Raw genomic sequence first — 17,705 nt, 5'->3', positions numbered from 1 at the left:
CATAATCTGGTAAATCCAGGTTAATGCAAAAGCTAAAAATCTGATTTACACAAAATACAAAAAACTGAGAAAAGATAAAAGGCTATGATTTAGCATTCTGACATATTGGTGGGACATGTAGAATAACTTCATTTTAGTGTGAATAGTTTAAGTATTGGAGCTCTTCCATGCAATGTACTCAAGGTGATACCAAGAAATGTAAAAGCTCGTACTAGAAGCCGGAGTGAAGAAAGACAATAAACCAGCAGAAATGTGAGCACTGATGTGGTTTGATCCCAGTTAAAAGCCTGACAGTTGGATTTTGAACAAACAGAATTGAAATTTAACGGAGTTACGCAAGTAAAAAGGGGATTAATCATCTGAGTTGGCTGTGACAAAGGCATGAATAACTTTCTTGGTGTCCTAGAATGAAATAGTAGATCTGAACTTTGCTATATTTCTGAGATGAAAGGAGCACGGCTGAGCCAGTTTTGTGATATGCCGATTGAAATTTAAACAAGAAGCCACAAAAACACTAAACTCAGAAATACAGGCGCTTAGCAGTATTTAACTGAAGGGGGAAAACCTCCAGATTGGTCATGGACTACAGCAATTCATACCTTTTCAAAATGAGTAAATGAAAGACAGAAATCATGTTCATACTTTTATCTCAGACGTCATTCAGAAAACTAATCCTGTCCACGTAGGGCTTCAATTATGTTTTCTTTTTAGCTTTTTGCGTTTGAGACATACGAATTTATAAGTATCAGATGTGCTGTCTGTGTATAAGATCAGTGGAATAATGTGCATCCAGAGGGAGCCCTTTCATTTTATTCAAATTTCTACTGGGAAGTTCCTGGAAAAACACCACGACTCCCATTAACTATGTTGCACTAAGATGAACCACGCCAGAACAAATACATGTTCATCCTCGTTAGGGCCAACGGAAAACACTCAGTTAAGACTTGTGGTCCTCACAAGTACAGTTAAGACGAAACAAGCAGGTGATTTACTTGATGAATACTAAGCATTTACACACATGGGGAGGCGTGTTCCCAGTTTACAGCAAATCACTTCGTTCGCAAATTATACAGCTGTGTGTGTGTGTGTGTGTTTTGCCAACACCAAGATGTTTTGAGACACCTGGGTATCTAACTGCAGGAGGCTGGGAAAACTAGAGGGAGATGGAGAACATGGGGGGGGGGGGGGGAGAGAAGCAGATGCAAGCAAAATAATCTACATCAGGAATGAGGCAGAGGCTCTCTCCCCCTATCTGAGGGATGAGAAGATGGTGGAAGAAAAGGGTGAGAAAAAAAAGAGGTGAATGAGAAGAAAAACTGGGGAAAGAGGAGAGGAAGATATAGCTGTCGGAAGTAGCAGATGGGAGGATAAATTGAGGGGAAAGAGGAGGAAGAGTGCTGACTCGCCTTTTGAACCTTTTCTCTCCTCTCATCTGCTCGAGCTCCTCTTTCTGTCGGCTCGTCTAACTGCATCTAAAGTAGTAATCTGTATGCTTCACATACCACTGCATCCATACACTCCTATCAGTTACTGTGTGTGTGTGTGTGTGTGCACAAGCGACATGGGGAAGAGGGGGGAAAAAGAGGGTGTATGCATAAGCAAGAGATAAAATGTATGAAAAAGTGGGCGTGAGTAAGAGAGACGGGGTGGATGTTTGACAAAGAGACAGTTTGTGCCAGAAGATAGAATGAAGACAGACAGTGAACTGAGACAAGAACATAATGCAGTGTGAGCGTGAAAAAAGGAAGAGAAAATATTCACCCAAGTGTGTGACGTACAGAGCTGTCTAAAGGTGCGTTCAGACAAAACGTGAAGCAAATATTAAATGCAAAATCAGTGAAAAGATGAGCAAATGAGAAGATGTTTCAAATCAAGAAAAGAATATGATCCCTGTGTTTTAGGAATCTGCTTCATAAACATTACGGCCGTCATTAATGATAAACGTTGATGATTCAAATCAGTCAGGAAGCCCCGGAGACGACTCGCATTCAGTCAGTGCATCATTGTACACAGAGCAACGCAGGATAACAGCATGGCACGATATAAACGTGTGCATGTGAAATTGGCTCAACTACTTTTGGACCAGCTGCTGGTAGCACCTCCTCTGGTGCTATCCAAAGTGTCCGACTCCTCGTCTGACAGTCTGCAGCAGCAAAGAGGCTCCGTGGTGAGCTGGGACTTCATGACCAGGACCATAGAATGTATACTAAGATGGACTACATGACAGACAGAGCAGCCAGGTGTCTCACGCCAACAAGCTGTAACCGTGCTCGGCCTGCGATTAGCTCAGGCGGGTGTGTGGGCGGGACCTCGATACCGCAGCTACTTTCGTAGAATTTCGTAGAGTGGGAGGAAGTGGAGACGCGTCGTTCATCGACACACTCTTTTTATTCCTCCGACTGCTTAGAATCTGATGTTTTCACATGACAGAAGATGAACAAAAAGGCATTAAAACACGTGTTTTACATGTTAAAAATGAGACTCGTGCAGGCTACAGGAGTGGCATATGAGGCATTGAGGAAAACACATCAGTAATGAATAAGGTTGAGTATCTACATCAGTGCGCATGTTGCTTCCTAGATACAGCAAACGTCTGTTTAGTCGGGACATTGGCTGTTTGTGGCGAATGAACACTTTGCTGCATCAACAATTCAACACGAAACACATCAGCCAAAATCTTTCTACACGTTCAGTCCAGACCACTGATCACTGCGCATTTAACATAAACACACTTGGATCAGCTTTGGGTTGACACTGGAGGAAAAGACTGACATAATCTCCGTCTCCATGCATTTATCAGTTTGTTGATCTCAAATACTAATGAGGACTTTTTGTCGTATTTGTACTAGTTCAGCTTCCAACAGGCATTTACATCCAGCTGAAATTAGAACAAAACTCTCGAGTCAACCGCCTGTCAATATTTCTTATGTTCTTTTGAAGAATGAAGACCCTTTGGAAGTTTGGTTTATCCAACTTTCAATCAAAAGTTTCTCGCACTAAATAAGACAAAACTTCTAGATGTTTTGTTTTTGTTGTCTGCACTGTGTGTGTTTCTTTGTGGTCCAAAGAGACGGTGAGTGAGAGATTGGTGTCAAATAAAAAGACTTCATCTGACAGAAATAATGTCGCCCTGCTCCCCTCGCCTAACACACCAATACACACACAACCTGACAGCTGAGAGTAACACATCTAAGTTCTTCTTTGGTCTGTCAAAACCAGAGAAAAACCCATCAAAGAATGTGTGTGTGTGTGATATCTGTCCAACAGAGACTGTGTGTCGTCTCTCTTCTACCTCCATCTTGCTCTGGAACTTCTTCCTCTCACAGTTTCGATGCACATATTTAATCGTCACCGTGACTGGGATTCAGTCTCTCAGTTTCTATGCAGACATTTTCTAGCTGAAACAGTTTGCAAGTTAATCACTTAAATGGCTTTCAAATGAATTGTAGAAACAAACATGCCTCACATGGCTCAGTGTTTTCTGCTTTATTGTGTTGCAGCGATGCAACTTACCAATCATGAACAGGAAGTAATAGATGATGATGGAATCGGGGCGAGAATACAATCCTCCAACCACCTTCATCTGGTTAACAGCTCTGACAGTGGACATGCCTTTCCCCCTCCAGATGTTTTGGTGTTTAGTTTACAACATGTTTGGGTCATTAATGAAGCTCAAACCTTGAAGTCACCTCGTTATGTTTTCATAGGAACGTCATGAGCCGACGCCTTACTGACCACAAAACAATTCACAACAGTAACATGAAACACAACTGGCATGTGAGATCATGTGGTCAAAACAACCAGATTAACAAGGCAGGTTATATATTGATATGAATACATTCATAACACAGAGCTCCATTTACCACTGAATAACTTCAAACGGACTTCAGGGAAACACAATTAACACACTGACGCCAAAGAGATTGTTACACCACGTTTCAAATTAATTAGCAAGCAATGCAGAAGGATTTCAAAAACATCTTGACTTTGTATTTGTGCCTTTTGAAATGTTAAGGATTGTCCCCGATAAATAAATGTTTATTTTACCTCTTTGTTCATCTATTATCTCCCCCCCCCCTCACTCTCTGAGTCTGAGAACCTCTAATAGTTGTTTGTTTGTTGACCTCTGGCGATTTGAATCCTGCTGAGGTGTGTGTGTGTGTGTGCGTGTGTGTGCATACTCCCTCAGCGTTTATCAGTCATTACTTACATACAGCCTTCAAGGCCTGTAATTAACTACAGCTTTGATCCCCCCCCACCTGCTCATTTCCCACACACACACACACACACACACACACACACACACACACACACACACACACACACACACACACACACACACACACACACACACACACACACAGTATAGATATCGGTCACATGATTCAGGTATATCAGCAGGCCTGCAAAGGTTGTATCATGGCTAAACATAATTGAATATTTCCCCTCGGGTTGTACGACACTCGTAAAAACAGATATTTTTTCTCATTTCAAGTGGGAGAGTGGGACAGTAGAAATATGACAAACTAATGTTTACTGTTGACTCTCAGATTCTTTCCAATTGGCAACGTGATTTCATGACCATCTGAAATCTTGAATTTTAGCTTCATCATAAGTATGCAAGACGATATCGGCACGTCATTTCCTGCGATATGACAGAGAAAGTTCACGCAGTAGCGCTGGGCAGACCGACAAACAACTCCGCGGGTCGGGCGAGTTCGAGTAAGCTTACTAGAAAACATCACAGGTTTGGGCAGGCGGGTTTATTGGCAAAAATCCAATACAGTGCATCCCTAGACCATAACGACAATAAAAACACATATTTTTATAGTACCATCTTGTAGTTCAACAGTTCAGCCAAATGTTCTTCCGAATGACCGTTTCTTCCTGAATCCCAAATGACAAACATCAACATACATTCTGTACAATTCACACACATTACTCCTCGATTCAAATACACAGAGACGACTCTGTTCTGGCCTCCAGGCGATAACCAACAAGAACATGCGCTGCTACATACAGCACACACAGTACGATACGCACACTGATTCAACGTGGTCCAAATATAGATGTGGATAACAACAACAGAACAAGACGGATCAAAATAAACCGGAAAAGACGGCAAGAAATATATAAACATGCTTATATAGTTTTTGGCAGTTCATTAGCATTCAATGGAGCCATACTTAAGAATAAGAACAATCATTTTCATACAGAGATTATTACGATTTCTCCCATGAAGCACATCTGCCTCATCTTCAGCCATGTTCTATTCTTATGTTCCCTCTTTTCCTCCATCATCTCCCACCCTCTTTCCCTCTCACTTTCTTCCACCCTTCTTCTGCCTCCGTGTCAGATGTTGTGTGGAGTGATGGTCTTGTGGATGGCAGGTCCATGGTTGGACTGCAGGCACAGTAGGAAACTCATGAATAACATTAGATGGGTTTCATTAGGAACATGTAGAAGACTGAATTAAGAAATAGACACACTCTCTCTCTCTGCAGCCCCTCCTCTTCCTCTCAATGTAATACTCTCTTATTTGGTTTCTTTTTCCCTCCTTAACATAGTAATTGGGTCGTTCTCTCTGCCATGCCTCATTTTATCGCTCATATACTACACACTAGGAGTGGGATAATAACAAACTTATCAAAATATCTTGATTACAAAACTTAGCTGTTATCACACCACCACAAGCAACTTGAATTATTAACGGCTTAAGTTGCGTACTTAGCAAAAATGGACCGGCTACTTTATTGTGTTTGATATGATTTTCAAAAGGAATATCGTTGGATCGTTCACTGTTGTTTGAACAAAATAATATGACAATGTCACCTTGGGTTCGAGAAAGATGGCGTGCTATTTATATATATATATATATTTTATTGACTAAGTAATCCAGAAATGAATCTATAGTGAGAATGACATGGAGCGCCTTATTTTCTCAGAAACAGACAAAAAGCAGGGAGCCAATGGACTCAAGATAATGTCACTAATTGAACACACACACACACACACACACACACACACACACACACACACACACACACACACACACACACACACACACACACACACACACACACACACACACACACACACACACACACACACACACACACACACACACACACACACACACACACAGAGTGAATCTCTCTGTTGTTCTTGCAATGAGATACAGCCACACCTAAAAAAATGCCCGCTCACAGATCCGCATACATTCTTCATCCCTCAGTCACTGTGAGACTAATTGTGTTTTAGTGAAAACAGGAAAATACACTTAACATCTCGAAGACCAATATCTGCCTTGGGCTGCTTATGTATATATGTGTGTGTGTGTGTGTGTGTGTGTGTGTGTGTGTGTGTGTGTGTGTGTGTGTGTGTGTGTACCTAATCCAATGTTCTACAACTGTTTTTGTGACACCAATACAGCTCACAGATCTCTCACTGATATCAAATCAATAAACGATGTGCAAAAGACATTCTGACGCTGAGGCTGATTAGTGTCGGCCACAAGGCAAGCAGATGTAGCCATAACACATGTTCAATACCCCAAAAACATGATCATACTCTGCACAACATGGCCTCCGTCTCGTTCCACACTTCCCTCTGTTTACCCCAAGCACAAAGAAAAAGAATGGTATTCAGTGGACGCTCAAACACTTTTAATTTATTATTGATTCCTGTTATAACTTGATCCTCCTGTGTGAGAGGGTGGATATCTTCTTTGAGATATTGAATAAATGTCAAGTTATGATGTTAGGTCTTGTAGCCAGCAGTCATAAAACAGTGTGTGTGTGTGTGTGTGTGTGGTATTTCAGTCTGGACCAACAGACCAGCATTGCCCTCCCTAGAGTCTTGATGTTAGATTGGCTGGTGATTTTTACGTTATAATCGGATCGACTGAGCAACTCAACAATCAAACCACAGCTTGTGTTTTTATCAGTGAACAAAAGGCATGTGCATGTTAATAATGTGGGAGCTACTTTTACAAACCATAACAAAGAGCATTATTATTGAGAACTTCAGTCTAAACACAATAGCCAATACTAGGAGTGTTTGAACAATTTTTGCTCTCATTCAATTCATATTGTAGACTTGAGACACACAGATTGGTAACGTCATAAAAAATTATAGATGCAAACCCAAGTCTGCTGACTGATACATGTTCATGTTGCCTCACACTCTAGTTTGAAATGATTGGCAGTCTGTGAAGGGAGCAGCTGGAGGAATAAACTCAAAGTACACTGTATAAACAATACTGCCCTGCTGTTACTTCATGTAGCAGCAATTATCCACATTTACATCCCTGCAGGGCATTTGTTAGCTATTCTTTAGCCAGTCAAAATTACTGAGCTTACGTGTCCGTGATTGAGAGGAAACGCATTCAAAAGTCTTCTACTGCTGTCCACACAGCGGCTGAGGGGGAAGCATCTGTCTCAGTGGGCAGTTGAGGATAAATAATGAATAACTTTGTTACCAGAGGATGAAGTTGATGTTCTTCAGAGCTACATGTAAATACAAAACTGTACTTTGGTAGCTGAAACATGTTTCTTGCCCAGTGACACAGCGATGTAATAGAAACCCAGTGAGGGGATCCGTCCTCGTACAGCTCGGCCGGAGCGTCAGGACATTACAGCTCTGGATACTGTGTGCAGTGTGCCAAATAATGAGAGAAGTGTGTCGATGTGCGCTTGTTTTTTCTATTTACCCAGAACACAATCCGCTCCGACATAATGTATATATTAACGCCCGACAGAACACATGCAGTAAAGAATCAATATGAGCCGTCCTCAGGCAACATACACGAAGCCAACGCACATTTGCTCTCGAGTCCTACCGCCAAGATTCAGTCCAGAAGGGCAACTATCGATCATTTTAATTTCTTCTATTTAAATGATCAAGTGCCGAATTGTTGAGCCCATTTAAAAAAACAAAACAAATTTAGGCCCAAATCATATATTACCTTAAACCCAGTTATAAAATATCTAAAACAATGGAATACTTGTGATTGAGAAGCTGCAACCACAAAATGTTCAGTATATTTACTCAATAAATGACTTTCCTGCTCTGAAACACACAACTATACATATGTGTGCACACGTCACATGTACAGTTCAAGTACACACACACACACTCTCTCTCTCTATCATCTCTCCTTATTGAAGTAGATCTGTCTTGCTGCTTTCTGACTGCAAGTCCATTTTTCAGTATCCTCACCTTCACGCTCATCAAACATCCATCATCTTAAACGTTCTTGTCTCTGTCACGTCTCAACGTAAAGATCAGAAAAACACCTGAAAACATACTGAAGACTGTCTGATATCTGACAGTACACACCATCGGAGATTGTACCGATACAGCTTAACTTTTGAGCTCAATCACGATGATCTTTAATGCTCACAGAAGGCCCGCCACACTGCAAAGAGTACCGCCGTGTAAGAAGTGAAAGGATGCTCCTTTTCAAATGGAGTACATGGAGAAAGTACAGAGCGAGCAGAATACACTTTACCTTCATGTGGAAATCTAAATTGGACACGCGCTTCATCTTTAAATCCTCCCAGAGGTTATCTGCATTAACTGCTCTCATTAATCATCTTTCATTTGCTACAAAGGCTCTTATATACCGTGTGTAACCCACAGTAACTTACCCTTCATTCACCTTGCAGTTTCTGCACCAGAAATCAGCTGGATACTCTCTGTACAACTCCAGTCGCATTAACTTCACATACATCTATTTAGCTTGATGGAGTTGGTTTGGCTACAGTAGAGAAAGCAGCAGTGCTGCTATTAAGCATCCAGATGGACAAAGATCACAAGCAAATGAGATGCAACGGAGGACGAATCTTCACATCAGGCAGAAAAGGGCTCCACCGGACATCTGTGCTACATTCAGAGTCTGTACTGAGAAAGAATAGGCGATCATTTTCTATTTCATTTGATATTAAATCTAAATAGTTATGTTGTAAACTTTTATGAAAACAAATTAGCATAATGTTTATCGATAAAAATAACCACACAAGAACATCTGGGTAATCCAACAAAATAAACACCTGACGACAAAAAGTTTCTTCATCACAATGAAGATGTGTCAAAGAAATATATGAAACTTCATATTAAAAAATCCAATATTTCCAAAAGTCCTGGACATTGATTTGCAAAATTGTATTAAGCCCACAACGGCTTAGCCTAATACAACCAGATGTGTTCAAGTGATAACACAGTGTCATGGTGTAAATAGTATTATAAAATCTCTTACAGCAGACAAATCTACATCCTCACACATACATGGCACCCAGTCATGGTCACTACCTGCTACAGGGCCACTATCAACCTATGTTAGCAATGTGCACTATGTGAGTAAAATATTACAAATATTAAAGTTCCTGAAACCAGATTTTGTCTTTAAGACAAAACATCAAACTCTGGTAATAAAGCAGCACTCAACTGAAGACCTGCATCAGCTAATATGATTCTACATACAATCACCTACATTAAGAAGCATTTTCTTTCCCCAACGCATCTCCACATTAATATTAATATTCAGTTTCACCAGAGCTACTTGTTACCACGATAAGCCTGCCCACCCATGTTTGTGCAGAAGAAACTGTTCACGTCTGCATGTTGTCACCCGCAATCATCATATTCACGTTTTACTGTTGGATTTATATAATTGCAATTAGTGTGTCAACTCTCTTGTGCCTTCCTGCCGCCTCTGAAACCATGAAAGAGCAATGGTGCCATCTAGTGACCAGTCTAACAACATGGCTGCATCTACCAATGTATAAACGACGTGTGTCCATGTATAAACCACGTGTGTCCATGTATAAACGACGTGTGTCCATGTATAAACGATGTGTACCAATGTAGCTACAGATTCAAAAACGTATCTCCATGAGCCTCCGCTGCTCATCCCGTACAGACTGTATCATATACAAGAGTGTGGTGCACATATAAACTGTCAGAGAACGAGAGCGAAAATATCAAACGACTTTATCTAACGTCACTCAGACATGAGCCACAAACACGTCCTGATTCCCCTAACTGCAGCCCACGCAGAATATTAAACTACCGCGCTTTGTTTTTTAAAAACAGGACGCTCGTGTGTCCGAGGACCGCCTGTCTCACCGTGAGAAGCAGTGGTGGCAGACATCTCTGGACAGTTTGTTGGACACGCAGCACGCCAGCGGCTCGGCGGAGTACACCAGCTCTCCTCTCTTGTTCCGCACGGTCGCCCGCAGACCGTTACCTTTTCCCGGACTAACGAAACGCTCCAGCTTCGGTGGCATGGTCGGGCTTCCCGGTTTTCCCTCCACGTGAACTGAGAAGTGTTTACATCCGCAACGTAATAGACGCACACGGTGCGTCATGGCGTCACATAAACTTGCGCACCTTCGTCATTTTGATACTTGATACCACTTATACACTTTTACATAAGTAATGCTTTTAGGACCTTTACTTGTACTGCAGTAATTTCAGTTGGGTTGTTTCTGCTGAAACCTATTTAGTTTTCCAATGATTAGAAAACCTAACCGTTTATTTTGAAGATATAGTGGTCGACTAATATGGGTCAATATGAAGGCCCCGGGGCCACTCATGCTGAAAATGCACATATCAACATTGCTCACATAAGAGCATATGCAGCACTTAAATCAGAGTGCATTTCTTCACAACAATGCATCATTCAGAACACTGCATTTGCTTGAATAGTTCAATTTAGATCATATGACAAACAGATCTTTGTCCTTGTTCAGAGGGGATTTCTGAACCAGTCATGTGTCTTTCATTTCTCAGGGTTTTGGAGTGGCAGCCAAGTGTACCCAGGAGTGTCGGCAAGTGGACCCCATGTCCATCGTAGTGTTCCACCAGGCCGACGTAGGAGAGTTCATCCGGAATGAAGACACATTAACATAAAGATGCATCAACGGCTTCTTTTCTCAACCCATTTCATACTCGGCAACATTCACTGAGTTTCACACCCAGAGCAGCCGGTTTCTTTTATCAGGAGAGGTTGGATCTAAGAGTGTCTTAGTAGCAGATGTTACAACTGTCCTATGATTCCAATGCACAGTCTATTGACTCTAATCTGCCCAGCTACAGGATTCCCCATTCAGAGCCTCCTGATACTGCCTGATCAAAATGATCTGTGATCTTCTTTTGTAAATGTCATCTTTAAAATAAGTCAATAATATCTTTGTCTTTGCAAGCTGTGAAAATGCATATAAGACACCTTTGCAGTTATTTTCTTTTCTATAAATAAAGATAAATTCCACAAATTTAACCCTGAAAATGTATTGAACTACAATAAGATACAGAAATAGGAGAAAAAGACATGAACAAGAGGAATAACCCAAATGCCTTTGAGAACAATACATTCAATACATTTAATTTGTTCGGTCGTTGAAGGAGCAATATGCTTTGATCTTTGTCCAGTTTCCTTCTCCAAATCTTTGGACCCCTTCTTTCAACTTATTTGTCAATCTCACTCCACTTCTGCAACACAACAGGAACACGAGGTTACTGCGCTTTGTTTTATTTGAGTTAATACAACCGACCACATTCTCACATTTTTGTTCTGCTTGTGTGGTGCTGGAACAATCACATCTTAAAGCTGCAGGATGGCAGCAAATGTTTAACTTTTTGAACGCAAGAATAAACCAAATCACTTTTAGAAATATACGTTTCCTGAATGATGGTCTTATCTTGTGAATGTAGCCAATTCTCAAGACTTCCCGCCAGAACATAAACGCACCACAACAGATTATTTGTTAATTGTTGACTTGTGAGTATTACAAACACGTCTTGTTGTGCTTACCCTCTTCCTGTGGCCTGAATTTGAAATGGTGCTCTCGTTGTGCTGACCTTTGGGGAAAAACAAAGATATGTTACCACATGAACAAGATGTTCACAACTATTAAAAAAAAGGATTAAGTAGAAGCAGAAATATTACTGGTATTCTTTCTGGAGCCGGAGCCGGAGCCGGAGTCGGAGCCGGAGCCGTAGCCGTAGCCGGATCCGGGGCCGGAGCCTGAGCCGGAGCAGTTCGGTTCTTCAACGCTTCAACGGACAGTTCGGATGAGCAGTCCAACGAGGAATCTTTGATAACGACGACTTCTGGAACCCTGCATGAAAACATAACGTTTATCAAATGTTGACAAGTCATTGAATCATGAACCAACATAGTGACATCACATCAACGGTTTTATTTGGACTAGCTCGCTGAGAAGATCGCTGGCCAGTTTTCTACGAGAATTTTCAACTGGTGTTTTGCAGAGAGCCGTCGACTCCTGTGAGTCCTCCTCACTGTCTGATGCAGGCTGTTCTGACTTAGTGGAGTGACTCCATGATGAGAGTCGAGACTCAGTCAAGCTTTACGTAAAGAGGATTTAATTTCCTGCCAGATCCCATGAAGTGAAATCAAATGTGAACCACAAAAGTAGTGTTGCTTTAAGGTACCTAGTTTAAATTGACGTGTTGGAATAACAAACCGGAATGTGTACAAAAGTGACTTCTAGTCAAATGGGACCCGATACTGACCACTTCGTTCCTGTTTTCAATCATTTGTGAATAGTTCCTGTAAAATTCAATGCTTTTACTCTTTTTAACAAACTGGACTCACTACTACAAAATAAAAATGAATTCCTTTATTGGAATAGTTATTTATTTCAGAACTAGTATTCTTGGAATGAGTGCTCTGTGTTACACCCTGCATACTTGAAGAACCTTGTCTTGTCGCATGCTCAGGCAGGCCTCCATCCCTGAGGTGAGAGTAGCTCAAAGCTACCGCCTGCATGACAGTATCTTGAGAGCCATCATCTCCACTAATTAATTAAAGCCGTCTGGTGGAGACGGTAAATATTTTGAAAGTGAAAACACACTTGCGCAACTATTATGTGTGAAATTACAGACCCCCGGCCAAATCACTCGACTCCGTAGTATTCTGTGATGAAAAAAGTGACTTCTAAATACAGCCAAAAAGTATGCGTCTTAAAAGAAATATATATTTACATGCTGCAAATTTTGTTGGCTCGTCTGGGTTTGGAAATCTCAAAATCGTCGAACAGGCTCTGAGAGTCTTTATCGGGTATAGCCTCCGCGCCCCTCTAGTGGGGCGCGGAGGCTATACCCGATAAATACATTGATAAGGCAGGGTATGCTAAATGCAGCCTCTGCTCCAGCAACAAGGGCTCACATGTCCTCTCATCACACTGTTCACTGTAATGACCACAGCCAGAGTAATAACAGTCCCAACAGTCCCACGTGCAGCTATTATTATTATCACAGCTATTATTTTACTTTTAGAATGCTACATTTTAACGCTCATATTTAAAATAAAATGCTCCAGATATGTGTGAGCATATGGCTCACACATATCTGCACTCGTTTTGTTTTGCACAGGTTGCACGTTATTGTTGTTTTGAAAAGATATGCAGTGTAAAACTCAGTAAAACTCTTTATTGCCAAATATTTGAACTAGTTTTGTTTAGTTTTTCACAGGTTGCAGTTTATTGTTATTATCTTAGAAAGATATTCAGTGCAAAACAGGTGAATTGCAGCCACAATAAGCTATTTTTTGCCAAATATTAGTTATTTTTTGCACAGATTGAACTTTATTTGCATTGTTCTAACAAAGTGATGCACATTGTATTTGTTTTTGTCTGATGGAGCAATCTGGTTTACTTGAAAGTGATTGCAATTTTCTTTATTCTATTATTTGAAGAAGCACAGATGGAGGAGTCATAAAATGTTATTTCAATAAAAGTTCAACATGGACCATTTTGTTACAGTTTTGTTGGGGTCGTGGGGCATGAACATTTTTCTTCCTCCAAAGTGGGGCTTGACAGAAAAAGTTTGAGAACCACTGGGTTAACAGATGTGTAAGTCATTACAGGAAAGGCTTTCTTATTGGACTTAAGCCATAAGTACTATTGATAAGTTAACAACTGAATATGCTTCTAAAGATCTTTTGATGTAATCACAAAGTGTGTGCCGTCAACTTTGAAGGGATTTGAAGCTTTGAAGGGCTTTAAAATCTCAAACCGAAACATTTAATATTCAATCATTCAGCAGAAATATCTCATAAACATAAAGAAAGCTAGAAAAATAAATGTTTCAATGCAACAAGCCTTTATCTTTTGCCTAAAACATACCTTGTGGAGAAAGGGAATGTTGAACGGGCAGAGACTCTGGCAAAAAGCCAACATTTCTTTCTTGAACCGTTGGAAGTCGAGTTGCTCGATGACTTCATGCACGTTACTCTTCATCTTGATGAGACCCATGAATATCTCTTTCTGCAGAGAACACAGACATCAAGTAGTGTCACACACACACGGCAGGCACACCAAAAATTAAGGAGGCTCCGGGATCCATCAACTACAATCAGCTGATTGAAGGGGACTTGAATGGAGCCAGCGAGCAAAAAGGGTTCTTCAAGAGGTTTGACGAGGAGGCTGCTGCTCACTCATCCCCCAGCTGCTCTGATTAGCTGATTTAGCTTTTATGTACATAGAATATATAAATAAAACCGTATATACAAAAAGGAAGAACATACCATGTCAATAAGTCGAGACTGCTTGTGTCAATTTTAAACAAAAATGCAGAAGTGCCATGGTTGAGAATAAATACTGACGATCACAAGAAGAAATATTGATTTTCATTTGAAACTTATTTATTATTAATCATTATATTTCATTTGTTGTAATATTGTCACATGGTTGTTCATGAGTCAATACACATTTGTGTTTACAACGGACACTGCAGCTTTTCCATAACAATGTACTCATAATGCGACTGATGACCACATGAATGCAGTAACCAAAAGAGGAAGTTAAATGCTGATTGGAGTTATTGAGTGAATGTGCTGTTGAAGTTGACCTTTTAACTACTAGCCCTATTTTTAGGCCTCTGCTCGAAAATTGCATACCCATACTTAAGAGAGTCCACAGCTCTAACTACAAGGTCTATTTTAATAATTTTGATGGTTTAATACAGGTAACACTTGTGAGATGTGTTCAATTGTGTAAATATTGTGTATATGTTACTGGTTAATAGTGAATGAAGATGGCACACAGCTCAAATTGAAAAGTTTCAGGTTCGGCTGGAAAAAAAAAAAGCACTTTTATTGAACATTTTTTTTTAAATAATGCAGATTGAAGCCTAAAAATACTCCACAGTCATAGCACAACGTTTGTGGTCTCTCCAAGCTAATTTTACTTAGATTGAGTGAAGCAGGCCAGCATAATAGGAGGTCTGAGTACAGAATTTCAAGCCGAATTCTCATTTCTCTCTCATGCTCTATTCTAATTTTATATACTATATAACTATATATTTCACTTTTTTTATCACTCATATTATTCAATACATCCAAATACAGCTGTTTAGAATAATTTTGAGAGCCAGGGTGCTGTCAGGGCCTGTCTCTGGGTCTCATCCATAGGATTTTCTCAGTTCATGTGTGTGTGTATGTGGCTGTAGCTCAGCCTATCATCGGTCGATTTCAGTCAATGAGCCCGCCTTCGAAGCGTCAGAGTCTCAGGAAGGCGGGTGCCGGAGCGGGTGTTGATTGACAGATTTTTCAGCGAGTAAAGTTGCAAGAAGTGCCGCGTCTCCCCGAGTGTAAATTTCCGCTCGCTGGAAGTCTGACCGCTCGCCCATGGTGGATTGACCGCTCTTATTCTGGAAACAGCTCGGAAGTAAACAGGATGCAGTTAGCATCAATGATTCTAGCTTTGAAACGGATAATCTGCTACGATATTTTACTCATTTTTCATAAAACCTGGCCCAAAACCCACGATTGTTTTCGGCGAAGGGCAGTACCATCTTACCGTTCTCTACTCACAGCTTTCTAGTGCTTCCACAGAGAGAAAAACCGAAGGTAATTATGTGTTCGGCCACGGGTGCTAATGCTATAAAATGCATTGCAATGCTAGGTAGCCGCTAGCATCGTGGTGCAAATATTGATTCGCCGTACTCATAACGGCGATTTATGCCCAGGATTTCATGCTTTTATGACACGTTTTCTAGATGCTTATATTAGTAGTCTATAGTTGTGTTTGGAGTGTGTAAGAAGTGACTTATATGATAGTGTTGCCCATACGTTGCTGTTTAATCCGGAAGAAAAAAATGGACAAATCGACAATACTGGCGAACAATAAGGCTATTTTCCAAACAATATTTTCAGGGGTCCTGAGCCCGAGAGCCCCCCAAATGGGGGGGGGGGGGGGCGCTCGTAGCCAGAATTAACTCACCTTACCAACCATTGATTTGGGAAAGTAGTGTTTATTCAGCACCTCTTTTGCCTTGTCAAACTGATTGTTCTTAATTAACAACCCCACCATCTATGGACAGAAGGAAAAACACATTTAATTAAGCTGCATCTTTTGATTTAATATGCATTTGACAAAAATAATAACACAAACCCACTTACCATCTCTTTCAATGCAGAGTGTACACTGTCGAAATCCTGCTGTGGCAATGACGTACTGTACTCCTGGGATATATTTTCTAGGACCATTAACGCTGATTCTAGAGGAGTGAGTGACTCATCGGACTCATACAACAGGTCTGTAAACAAAGACAAAGCAATGTTCACTGTGGTGTTTGGGTCACCACCTACCAGCATTGAACTCGGTTCAACAGTTAGGACGTAAAGATATACTTTCATAGTCAAAGTTAGTGATATGATGAATGGAATTACGGTTGATCTCACCAAGATGTTCACCATCATTTATCTTAGAGAGGAACTGCAGCACTTGGATCTTTGTCCGCATTACGTCAGAGGACTCCAAAGGACGAGCCAAGACACCTAGAGCTAGACAAGGAAACAAATAAATACATTCACACTCATAGGAGGGTCTAATTCACTCTACACTGTGTTCGTTATTTAAAATCATAATATTGGTGTATGGTCCAGTGGGGTTACTGGGGCAACCATCACAGACGATGGCAGATTGTGGAATGACTTTTCTTTCATAAATAAATAAAAAGTATATATGCTAATTAGTATACTGTGTGCTACATGGAGTTGGGGGAGGGTAACAGAGCGTACATTTGCAAAAACAAGCAGTTAACATTAATCCACAACCCTAAAAGTTGATTTCTTACCAAACAGAAACATACCGTTTGTCCAGGTATGTTTTTCTAAAGGTCGAACACAATAAATTAAGCTAGCATAACAAACTCCTCGTCGGGTGAGAAGCCAGCACAAGGTGAAGCAGTGCGTTACTTACTTTGAATAAAATCTCTAATCGCACAGAACTCTTCGTATTTCTCGTTTTTAAACAAGTCCAACAATAGAAATGAATAGTAGTCGACTGTCCAGCGGTTTACAGTAGCTTCCACTTCAGCTTTGCTGCGGACTACAGGTTCCATGGCCGCCATATTTACACCATCAACGGAAGCTGGATGGAGTTTCTTAACGGTCTCTCGGAGAAGGCGGGGCTAAATCACGGTAGTAAAAAAACCCTGAGTATGTTCTCTCAGGCAGCTCTTCGTCTGTGGTGCGGCGCCATAACAGGCGTAAGACTTCACATGCGTTGAATATGAATGTAGTGGCATGACGTCGTATGTGTCAAACTTAAATATCACAATCCAACTGAATGAGACAATAACTGATCATAATACCTGATCAAGGCTTTGGAAAAGAGTAGTTCCTGAGAGTTCATAATCAGGGAATTTAAATACAAAGTCAACCCTATTTCCTTTCT

General features: G+C 40.8%; 2 protein-coding genes across 2 annotated transcripts in view; both read right to left on the bottom strand.

Annotated features, from left to right (window-relative positions):
* Window positions 1–10,331, bottom strand: part of smyd3 (SET and MYND domain containing 3) — a 75,027-nt gene extending 64,696 nt beyond the window's left edge. Inside the window, exon 1 of the mRNA XM_076110021.1 lies at window positions 10,129–10,331. Within this exon, the coding sequence (XP_075966136.1) occupies window positions 10,129–10,289 (161 nt within the window). The 5' untranslated portion in view covers window positions 10,290–10,331. The remainder of the gene's footprint in view (window positions 1–10,128) is intronic.
* A 1,484-nt stretch (window positions 10,332–11,815) lies between these two features.
* LOC142970079 (telomeric repeat-binding factor 2-like) lies at window positions 11,816–17,164 on the bottom strand. Its single transcript, XM_076110243.1, has 6 exons — window positions 16,709–17,164; window positions 16,427–16,563; window positions 16,248–16,337; window positions 14,151–14,291; window positions 11,951–12,122; window positions 11,816–11,862 (listed from the first exon to the last, which is right to left on the bottom strand). Exons 1-5 carry the CDS (start codon window positions 16,767–16,769, stop codon window positions 12,060–12,062), a joined length of 492 nt encoding a protein of 163 aa, XP_075966358.1. The 5' UTR covers window positions 16,770–17,164; the 3' UTR covers window positions 11,816–11,862; window positions 11,951–12,059.
* Window positions 17,165–17,705: the final 541 nt, after the last annotated feature.

This window comes from Anarhichas minor, unplaced genomic scaffold, assembly GCF_050575085.1.
Source record: "Anarhichas minor isolate MPS153535 unplaced genomic scaffold, ASM5057508v1 ptg000042l, whole genome shotgun sequence".
Lineage (NCBI taxonomy): Eukaryota > Metazoa > Chordata > Actinopteri > Perciformes > Anarhichadidae > Anarhichas > Anarhichas minor.
This window is presented reverse-complemented; position numbering and strand designations above follow the sequence as displayed.